The 11,856-nt window shown below is 43.3% G+C and overlaps 1 protein-coding gene across 1 annotated transcript in view; it reads right to left on the bottom strand.

Moving 5' to 3' along the window:
- The window catches only part of CCDC18 (coiled-coil domain containing 18), a 2,776,331-nt gene that overhangs the window by 2,625,224 nt on the left and 139,251 nt on the right, over window positions 1–11,856 (bottom strand). The window contains exon 2 of the mRNA XM_044086821.1: window positions 1,551–1,851. Within this exon, the coding sequence (XP_043942756.1) occupies window positions 1,551–1,851 (301 nt within the window). The remainder of the gene's footprint in view (window positions 1–1,550; window positions 1,852–11,856) is intronic.

Genomic DNA, 11,856 nt, shown 5'->3' with positions numbered 1-11,856 from the left:
TTTTTTTTTTTTTTGTGTGTGTGTGTGTGGACACACAAACGCACACAAATATATATATATATGTGTGCGTGTGTGTGTGTGTGTGTATATATATATATATATATATATATATATATATATATATATATATATATATATATATATATGTTTTTTTCTTTTCTTTTCTGTCTTCATGTAGTGGTTTTGTGTTAACACTGTGAAAGGAACATTTATAAATATTTTTTCACTGACTTTTCTTTTAGTTTCAATTTATTTCTTGAGTATTACAGTGTTTTCTTTAGTGTATTGTTTTCTCACTAGCTGAGCTTTGAGTAGAAGCCCAGGGTACTTTACATCATGTCATCACTTTTGCCCTGAGTAAGTACTTTTCCTATTTCTTGTAAAAAAATGCATCGTCATCCCCTTCGGCGGTGGTGATGTTCCTGCAATTTACCACATCAACAGCAAAACACTAAGCACACAGTCAGTGGTGAGAGATCTGGGCATACAGGTCGACAGCAACCTTAACTTCAATCATCATGTATCCACAGAGGTAAGAAAGGCATTTTATATTGCTCTCATAAGTAATGGCATTGCCTCCAGAAAAAAGAGGTTATAACCCCCCCCCCCAGTATTCTTCCCTAATCAGGCCAATAACAGAGTATAACGCACACTTTGGTATGTTCCTTTCCAAACACCTGCAGCAACTGGAGAGACACCAAAGGTTCCTCACAAAGAAAATTCAGGTTCTTTAAGATCTGTCTTTTGCAGACAGACAGAAATCATTTTTATTCTGTGTTGTACAGACTGCTCACAGGTGACCTGTGCCTGGCATATAGAGCAATCTCTGACCCAGCTTTAACGGACACATTCACAAGTCAAAAGGCACAAGGGTCACTTGCTCAAAGGATCTTAACCTGATATGTGACATCAACAGAACTTGCTGGAGAGAAAGATTTGTGTCACAGAGGATGCCCCCACCTTTGGAGCAAGCTTCCTAATCATATTAAAGCCCCTTATTGGCCCTATTTAAGTGTAATTTGGATGATTAGATGGGTAACCGGAAATTCACCCTGAGGATTCCACCTGTGTCCCTCTAAGACAGGGGCAATACTTACTCATTTTATTGTCTGCTTGACCATGATGCCCTTTGGAAGACAGGTTGAACTTGGCTAGGCTTGTAAGGACCCTGGGGCTGTTAGCCAAGTAATCTCCTATGATCCTAGGCTCCTTCTCATGACTGCTTATCTGAATACTAATTTACTCAAGGAGCAATAAACACTAATGAAAGCCTAAACCAATTTCTTTCATATCAGGATGAGATGCTAATAAGGCAAGTTATTACAGTTAAATTGTTTAAGAGCAAACAATTTCACTCAACATCAACTTGTTAACTCAGTCTACACTATTTGCTAAATATACAAAAGCAATGCCATTTAAATAAGTCATTCTTAAATGAAAAGGCAAACTATACAGCAAAGCACAAGGAGAAACAATGGAATAGCATTTCTACAAGCATGCAAACATATATACACACATAAATGCATGCATGTATTTCTCTCCTGAATTACCTCATTGACATCTACCATTGGCATCTGTGAAACATAAGACTCCAGACTACGGAGTTCTGTCTTGGTATCTTCAACTTCTTTTTGACAAAGAATAATTCTTTCACTCTGAGTGGTTACTAGAGATCTTAGTTCAGTGTTCTCTGTTACTAAGGCATCCCTTTCCTTTTGGACATCACCCTTGTCAGTTAGCTCGGCTTCTAGCTGACCAACTTTTTGGCTCGACTGAGACAATTGTAAAAGTAAGTCATTTTTCAAAGCTTCACATTCGTTTTGTTTGTACTGAGACTCTTCTTCACATCTCCTATTACAAAAAAGGAGAATTTTCCAATTTACAGTTTAAATCTTTGCCACTCTGTGAAATACATCTCAAACAACAAAAAAAACACAGCAAATCACAATCAAATATTCAAAAAATGCACTATAAAATAAACTCCTATCCAAACATAGGAACAAAGTAAATCACAATCAAGCAATGCTTCAAAAGTAATGCAGTAAGAAAAAAGAAGTTATGAACTTACCATAACATTCCATCTGGGTTGTCACATTTCCATTTATTCTTGACACATATGGATTCATTTCCGATATCGGAACAGAGTCGGCACTTACTACAGCTGTCTCAGGCCAAAAACTATTGAGCTTCACCTCTAACTACAATCCTTCACCCACTTACCTCAGATCGAGTTTGCAGATTAGATACAAAAGACAGATGAAGTCTCAATGGAAGCTACATCTGCTATACCTTGAAGATCACAACAACTTAAATTTACATTATCCATTTTACCAGAGAGTCTTCTAAGGCTGGAAGATGGAGGGGAGTTGAGGATAAATGAAAATGATCAACACAGATGGAACGCTATGGTAAGTACATAATGTCTTTACCTGATACTGTTAATTTTCATTTTATCCTTGACATATGGGACAGAGTTCCCAGCTATCTTAAACCTTGGGAGGACTCACGGAAGGACATTCCTGAGCACCACTGAACCAAAGGATGCTCTTCCCCTAGAGACCAAATCCAACTTGTAATGAGTAATGAATGTATGGGAAGAAGCCCAAGTAGCTGCTGCACATTTATCATCCACTGAAGCACTAGACAGGAAAACTGTATAAGTGGTTACAGATCTTGTAGAATGTGCCTTCATATGCCTAGGCAAGACAACTTTCTTCTAGTCATAGACAAATGAAATACAATCCTTGAGCCATCTGGCTAAGGTCACTTTGCTGACTAGTTTACCAAACCTAGCACTTGAAAAGGAGACAAACCGTTGGTCGATTTTCTCATGTCTTTCATCCTGTGAAGATAAAAGTATAACTGTATGTGAACATCTAGCAAATGCAAACAGTATTCAACTCTGTTCAAAAGAATACTGGCAAATTAATAGTCTGGTATTAGACTCCAACACTACTCTAGGTATATAGGTGGGATTTGTTCGTAAGGAAATTCTGTCTTTGCGAAAAATCAGATAAAGTGGTCTACATGATTAAGCCTGAATTTCCAAAATTCATTGAGCAGAGGTTACTGCCACTAAAAATAAAGTTTTCCATGACATACTTTAGATCACAGTCTGCAGGTGGTTTGAAGGGAGAATGTACAATGGTTTTTAACACTAGGTTTAGGTCTCAAGGTGGAGTAGGATCTTTGAAATAAGGTTTCAGCCAAAGTGTCCCTTTCAAAAATGACTTACAAAGTCTATGAGAAGCCAAGGAACATTATTCCAAACCATCATGGAAATTTTAAATTGTTGTTAGTTGTATTCCGATGGTAGATGGGAAACCTCCTGCATTGAAAAGAGATGCTATGAAATCTAAAATATTATCAATAGAAATGGAAAAGGGGTCAATATTCCTTTCACGAGCCCAAATGGTAAATTTCTTCCATTTACTAGTATACAGTTTACAGGTGGAAGGTTTATGAGAATTTGGTGTACCGGGGAAGAAAGGTGAAGTTGCCTGGTAACTAACAGAAATGGAGGAACCATGCTATCAGCTTGAGGTTCAGAATGTTTGGATTAATGTCTGCCTGAATGGAACAGGTGGTCTGGAGCCGGGTCCAGTGTCCAAGGTCACTGAATGAGATAAGGCCAAAGAAAGGGGAAGCATATCTGCCTAGGTCAAAAGGAAGCAATGAGGATTACTTTGACCTTCAACCTGAGTGCTTTCTGTAATATTTTGGAATTAGAGGTATCAGGTTAAAGGCACACAGGAGTCCATGTGCAAAGTGTGGAGAAGAGTCTCTCTTGATGACTTACCCAGAGGGTGAATAAGGGCAAAGTAGTCGTTGCACTTGTTTAGGGTAGAGGCGCACAGGTCACAGCAAGGCTGGCCACAATGACAGAAAATCTTTTCTGTCATTTTTGGATTCAGAGACCACTAGTGAGGCTGGAGAATATGTCTGCTCAGTTTGTCTACTATCACACGAACGCCCCCCGAATGTGCATTGCAATCAGAAAGCAGTTGGAAGAGATCGCCCACTGCCACACTATGAGTGCTTCTCGATAAAGGGCGTAAGATTTGGTTCCTCCCAGTTTGCTGATCTACGAAACTACTGAAATTTTCTCTGTTTGAATTGCAATTGCTCCCACAGGAGGAGCCGTTTGAAAGGCTTGCAACATAAAAAGCACCACTTTTAGTTCCAAAGCATTGACATGCAAGTTAGCGTCTAAAGGGTACCAAGTGCCTTGGACAATCTTGCCCAGAAGATGCCGCCACCCCCCCCACCCCATCTGGGAGGATATGGTCACTATGGCCTTGGGTTCTGGAAGGACAAAGGGGAGGCGAAGGAGAATTTCACTGGCGTGAATCCACCAAGCTAGAGACTTCCTGCAATTATTAGTGATCAGAATGCGGTCCGACATGGGTTGGTATAGCATAGACCCATTGAGATGCTAGCAGCCATTGTAGAATTTTTATGTAATATCTGGCCAGGGGAACTAGAGTTATTGTTACTGCCATAGAATCTAGAGCCTGTGAAATTAGTCGAACGGGTACCTTCTTGCTGTGGAATATTTTCTAAACCTGAGGTATGACTTTTTAAGTCTCACTCGAGAAAGGGATGCTACGGTTGTTCTATTCAGTACTGCCCCTATAAACTCTAAACTCCGAGTTGAAATCAGTTCAGGTTTTTCGTGACTTTCAGTTATTCCTAGGTAAGCACAGGTCTTGAGAACATAATCCCTTGCCTCTATAAATAGATGCCTGGTCGGAGTGGTAATTTGCCAGTCTTTCAAGTACATAAACACCCAGAATATTTGCAGTCTCAAGTGACATGCTACTACTGCCATACATGTGGTGAACACCCTGGGGGCTGTGGTGAGACCAAAGGGCAGCACCCTGAATTGGTAATGACTACCTACCAGCTGGAAGCAGAGGAACTTCCAGGAGCGCTTGTCAATTTTTATATGGTAATATGCATCCTGAAGATCTATTGAGCACATCCAGTCACGCTTTTCCAAAAACAGAAGAATGAACTGTACCGTGACCATACGGAATTTCATTTGTTGAAATGATTTGTTCAACACACTGAGATCTACAATTGGTCTCCAGTCCCCTGTCTTTTTTGGCACTCTAGTAAATTCTGAATCCTCTCTGGTCTGGTGGGATTTCTTCAATAATTCTTCTCTAGCAGTTTTTGTATTTCTAGAACTGCCAGTTCGCTCTGATTGGGTGGAACATTAGGAATTTTATTTTGCATATGGGGGAAGGAAGGGAAAAGGGTATATTATAACCTCTGTAAATAATCCATTGCTCCCAAGAATTTGTTGTTATATTTAGCCAGGCATTTTGGTGCAAGGATAAGAGTCCCCCGACTGCCTCAAGACAAACCGGGCCTCCTTTCAGGAATGCTGAAAGGGCGTACCCAAACAGGAGTTCCTGAAGTTCTGGTTCTGTGGGCTACCTCTGCTAGGTGGACAGCATCATCCACTGTAGTTGAGAACTGCCACCACCTGTGCCCTGGAAAGGCCCTTGGGATTTTTTGAATCACATCTTTCCACCGCTCCTCTGATTCCTAGAAAAGGATCTTTGGTGGGGAGGGGGGTGGAAAAACATACAACCACAGCAGAAAGGACCTTACCATCCTTCTCACACCTGGATAATGTCTCCCTAATGTTTGGGCCAGAGACAAACCAACAGTGTGCACTGACGAATGAGGACTTAAATGGCTCCCCATAGTCACACAGACACATCCAGCCATGTCTCCTTATGGCTACACCTGAACCTGCCGCTCTGGTGGTCTCTTTGGCTGCATGGACAATGAGCCTCATGGATGAGTGACACAGACTCCAGGGTAGCCAACTGGGAAGCAACTTTTTCTTGGACTCCCTCAGTAACAGCTCCTGCTAGGGTATCCCACTACTCTTGACCAGATTCCTCTGAAGCCTGGTTAAATGTGCCAGGAAATTCAAAGACATTAAGACAAAGGTCGATGAAGTGTAAACCCACTTTCCAAAACTAACACCGGGACTCTCTGTTGGGTGAATGGATAAACTCTCCTCAGAGAGTTACTTTTTCATGGCTGCTGCTATGACCATGGTATCCACCACTAAACCTTTAACCCAGAATTGTTTATCCTCAGATGCAGATAAAATTTTGTCTGGTCTCTTGGGAATGGGTTCAATAGAGTCCGGAGCCTTCCATGCCTGCTGAGAAATCAACTGAATGAGTTCATCAGTGGCCAGACTCACCCAAGAGGTAGACGGGTGAGTACCAAAAGCCTGCAGGTAAACAGATTCCTCAGAGGAAGTGTTTTGGGACTTCCAGTCACCCCGGTTTCAAAATTTCTAGGATGTCTGCTAAGGAGACATCATCAGGGGATGACCTTGGGGAACCATCCTCCTCATCAAAATCAATGTCTTCTGAGAGAGATTCCTGTGGAGAATCCAAATGCTTCCTCTTGCCCTTCTTCTGAGGAACCTCCTCAGGAGGATAGTCTGGAGAGGTATCAGAAGATGACAGAAGCTGTATCTAAGATTCCTGAGGTTTCATTACATGCTGTTCCAGTGGTGAGATGGGTCGAATAACTGGACATGAGGAAGGTATCTGCTTCGAAGAAAGGACTGACCGAGTCACTGCAATAAGCAAGGCCCTCTCCATTGCCTTGAAGGCTAGCCCGCACGAAGAGGGAAAGGAGCCCGGAACCGAGATAGCCTGCCTCAGAACCATGACCACGCCCCGCTCTGACAAAACAGCCCTCGAGAGAGGAGGAGGGAACCAAAGCTGTCAAGGCCAAAATGAAGTTACCAAAAAGATTTTGGGAGAGTCTTGTTCTATCTTGAACAAGACCCTTGGTATGAGAAGAAGGGAAGGCAAAAGAAACATCCCATTCCAGAAAAAAAAAAGATATGGAATCCACCTTTCAAGGCAGAGGACAAGGAACTCTGGTGCAAAAGAGAGGAAGTTGTCTGTTCAGAAGGGAAGCATAAAGATCTACCTGAGGAGTATCCCACTGGTGGACAATGACAAGAAACACATCCCAGTGAAGCATCCACATGTAAGTCTGTGTTATGGACCTGCTCAGAGAATTTGTCACAAAGTTCTGATCTGAAGGAATATAAACAGCCCGAAAAGTCATCTAATACTGGACAGCAAGATCCCAAACCTGAAGAGCTAGCTTGTACAAGAGATAAGACCATGTCCTCCCCCTTGCTTGTTGATGTACCCACATGACTATGGTATCATTCGTGAAGATTTTGAGGGGCCCAAGAAGTAAGAGAACTGAAGGCCTGAACAGTCAAGGAGAACAGTGCTCATCTTTTTGGTACTGATATGGTCCTTTCTTTGACAAAGGGACCAAAGGCTCTGAACCTTGAGATGACTTGACTGAAGGAAGCTCCCCACCCCACATCTGAGGCATCTAAAAAGAGTTCCTGAGCAGGTACTGGAGGCTGAAAAGGAAGCCCTGGGTTGAGAGATAATTGATAAATCCACCACTGAAGCCGTAACTTGAGACAAAGGAGAAGAATTGGAAAGTCTAAAGGATGAAAATATTGAAACCAGGCTGACTTGAGGAACCAGTGCAGCTTTCTAATATGAAGTCTGGCCAGAGGAAGCAAAGGAATGGTAAAAGCCATGTATCCCAGAGCCATTAAAAACACACTGGCTGTAATGGAGGCAAGAGGAAGAAGGGACTGAAAAAGAATGCAATCAGAGTTAAAGCCTTGGGAGGAGGCAGGGATGCCAACATTGGAATGGTCTGCAGCCTGTAGCTAAGAAAAACACAATCCTGAGAAGGAGTCGAGAAGGATTTTTGGAAGTTCACTGTAAACCCTATGCTTCGCATAAGACAAATAGTACAGTGAAGATACTGAAGCAAAATCTCTGGAGAGGAAGCCTGAATGAGCAGGTCATCCAAATAAGGAAAGATCTGTATTCCCCTCATCCTACAGAAAGCAACCACAGGAGCAAGACATTTGGTAAAGACTCTTGCGGCATTAGAGAGGCCAAGGGGCAAAGCAGATAACTGAAAATGTAAGGAGCAACACAGAAATGTAAAAAAGTCATAAAAAGAAGATAAACAGGAATATGGAGATAGGCATCCATGAGATCCAGATAGGAGGAAGAAATGGAAACAACATTTGAATGGATTACATTTGAAAGGAAGGAACCTTTAGAAAGTCATTGAGCTTGGACAGATCCAGAATGGGTCTTCCAGGTGTCTTCTTTCCTGGGAACCAGAAACATTCTAGAATAAAATCTCTTCCCTTTTAAGAAGTTGAAATTGCTTGAATGGTTTCTTGAGAAAAAAGGCTCTGACAAACATCTACAAAAAAGGGCAACTGTTCCTAAGGAGATGCAGGAAAGCGCAAGAAGGGGGGGGGGGGGAGATTTCTAAACCATGTAATTCCCCTGGTGAATGATGGAAAGAATCCAACAGTCCTGAGTGATCTGTAACCAACTTGGAAGGGACAGAGAAAGACGAATAGATAGAGGAACCTGGCTAAGGTGGGAAGAAGTAAGATAGACAGAACCTGATGCTTCTGAGCAGTAGGAGTACGAGTATGAGCCCTTCTAGAACCCTTTTTACTCTTGGGAGGAGGGCGAGACTGTCTATGGACAAAGGACGACTTGGTAGGATAATTCGTATGTGATTTGTGAACAGGAGACACAAAATATGTTTCAGTTCCTACACACCCTTATCCTTTTCCTGAAGAGATTTAAAAAGCTCAGCAGCAGCAAAACCAAAGATTTTCATTGTCAAGAACAGCATCTATCAGCTTGACCTTGATATCATCAGACATGGTCTGAAGGCAAAGCCAGGAGTACCTCCTTAACACAGAACCAAGAGCAGCAGCTTTAGATGAAGAATTAGCTGTATCATAACAGGAGTTATGTACTTAGCATAACTTGGAACCTGAGCTATCCAGTGTCATTATTCATCATGAATGGGTCTTAGATCCGAGCCGACAACTTAGTGGACAGCTCCTGAGCTCAAGCTCCTCCCCTACAACAGATCCCTTGCTACCCACAACCCTCAGATTGACTTTGCTGGATAGAGAGAAAAGAGGCAGTGAGAAAAACTGCCTATGAAAAAAAAAACTGCTAAGGGAGACATCCCTCCAAATCTCCCAAATCTCTAGGAGGAGGGGAAAGGAGGCTGGAAACCTGATGAATGAGGACACTGGATAGCAGAGATTCCAAGTTATGGTAAGTACACAAGTCTTTATCTAATGCTATCAGTGTCATTACTGATCACGGATGGGTCAGAGTCACCAGCTACTATGAACCCAGAGAGGCCTCAGGGAAGGATATGCCGGAGTACGGAGAAACCAAAGGAAGCCCTGTTCCTACACACCAAATCCAACTTATAATGCGAAAAAATAAGTTATGTACCTACCATAACGTTCCATGTTAGTTGTCTTCTTCTCGCCTTCTTTCTTGCTGGTTGGGTTCGGAGCCAATCCTCGGCTCCAATTCGGCCATCTTCAAAAGCTCGAGAGCTGCTTACTGGCTCGAGGCCCCCCTATATCCCATGATGCTTGGCGCTAGATACCCAGATCTCATTTGGTAAGTCTAACTGCAGATATAATAATAAAGGAATCCTATCCTAGAATGCATAAATCCTACTGGAGAGACTACTAGTCAGAAAGGAATAGCCAGAGAAGACTCAAGCCAGTGAAAAATCAAGAACAACTCTTCTCGGTCCACTAGGATAGGGGGATGGAGGTTGGGACGCAAGAAAGAAGGCGAGAAGAAAACAACTAACATGGAACGTTATGGTAGGTACATAACTTCTTTATGTTAAGTTGTCTATCTCGCCTTCTATTCTTGCTGGTTGGGACAGTGTCCCTAGCACCTAAAAACCTGGGTGGCTCATCGGAAAAGACTTCAGAACAGTGGAGCCAAAGTCAGCTCTGCTCCTGGAAACCAAATCCAACTTGTAATGCGAAATGAAAGTATGTGGGTTGGCCCATGTAGCCGCAACATAAATAGATTCCATGGGCAACCTAGCCTGAAAGGCCACCCAAGTAGCTAAAGCTCTGGTGGAGTGACCTTTTGGTTTAACTGGCAATTCTTTATTCCTCAGTTGATATATGAATGTGATGATAGAAGTCAACCACCTGGATAAGGTTACTCTGGAGACCGGAAGACCTTGTTTACCTACTGCATAAAACAGGAAAAGTTGATCTGATTTCCTAATGTCCTTGGTTCTGTGCAAATAAAAGCGTAGCTGCCTGTGAACATCTAACTGATGTAACTTATATTCCGCCCTGTTGGAGTGGTTAGGGACTGATTCAAGTTACTCTCTGAAGAGACCTTAGGAAGGAAGGATGGATTAGTCCTAAGAGCAATCCTGTCATTGTGGAACACGAGGTATGGGGATGGACAGAAAGAACCTGTAGTCCCGAAACTCTTCTAGCTGAAGTAATAGCTACCAGGAAGAGGGTTTTCCAAGATAAAAACTTCAGCGAACAAGAAGCTGCAGGTTCGAAAGGGGGCAAAATTAGCGAAGATAAAATCAAGTTTAAATCCCATGGTGGTGGAGGATCTCTCACTGGGGGCCTGAGCAGAGTGGTTCCTTTGAGAAAGGCTTTACACAACTTATGGGACATGATATTGTTTTCCGACAGTCCAATGTGAAAATTTGAAATTGCTGGACTCTAATTGTAGCTGAAGCAGAGCCAGCATGGAAGAGTTCTGCTAGAAATTCCAAAATGGAGTGCACTGGGGCTGAAAAGGGGTCTATGCTGTTTGCCTCTGCCCAGGAAGAAAAATTTTTCCATTTACTAGCTTAAGTTTTCCTGGTCGTAGACTTGTATGATGACAAAAGGATTTCTCTCACAGATGGGGAAATTTCTGGGAGCCTGGCTACGGTTGGAAGTGGAGCAACCACGCTGTGAGCTTGAGTGTGTGCAGGGATTGGTGCAACCCACCCGACTGATGAATCAGGAGGTCTGGAACTAGGTCCAGAGTCCCGGGCTGAGTGCAGGAACAGAAACCATATTTGTCGAGGCCAGTAAGGAGCAAGGAGGATCATTTTGCAACCTGAAATGGCAGCCTTCTGAATCAATTTCGGTAAGAGGGGGAAAGGAGGAAATGCGTAAAGAAGTCCCTGGGGCCAATCGTGGACTAGAGCGTCTATGGGGGGATGCCCGGGGAGTGGGAGGAGGGAGAAGAAATTGCTGCACTTGTTGTTGAGGGGAGTTGCAAACAGGTTGCAGCAAGGTTGGCCCCATCTGCGGAAGACTTGGTCCGCAACCACCTGGTTTAGAGACCACTCGTGAGGCATGAGAATTGCTCTGCTTCAGTCTGTCAGCTATAACGTTGGACATGCCAGGGATGTGCGTTGCAATCAGAAATCGTTGGGAAGAGATCGCCCACTGCCAGAGTCTGAGTGCTTCTCGACATAGGGGGTAGGACCTGGTTCCGCCCTGCTTGTTGATGTACCACACTACGGACATTTTGTCCGTTTGAACTGAAATGGTCCCGGCAGGAAGAGAGTCCTGAAGAACCTGCAACGCTAAGAGCACGGCCCTATTTTCCAAGACATTTATGTGCAGATGATACTCGTGGGGTTGCCAGGTGCCTTGGACTGTTCTGCCCTGATAATGCCCCCCCACCACATGATCAGGGAGGCATCCGTGGTCACTGTAGCCACTGGAGGGGTTAGAACAAATGGTCTGCCGTGGAGCACGGATGTGGAGACCATCCACCACGAAAGGTGTTTCTTGCATGCCTGAGTGATCATAATCATGTAAGACATGGGAAGTTGCTGGAGGGACCATTGGGTGAAAAGAAGCCACTGGAGAATCCTCATGTGAAAACGAGCTAGGGGAACAAGGACGATAGCTGCTGCCATGAGACCTAGCAA

This window comes from Protopterus annectens, chromosome 10.part0, assembly GCF_019279795.1.
Source record: "Protopterus annectens isolate FY-2018-M chromosome 10.part0, PAN1.0, whole genome shotgun sequence".
Classification (NCBI taxonomy): Eukaryota; Metazoa; Chordata; order Ceratodontiformes; family Protopteridae; genus Protopterus; species Protopterus annectens.
This window is presented reverse-complemented; position numbering and strand designations above follow the sequence as displayed.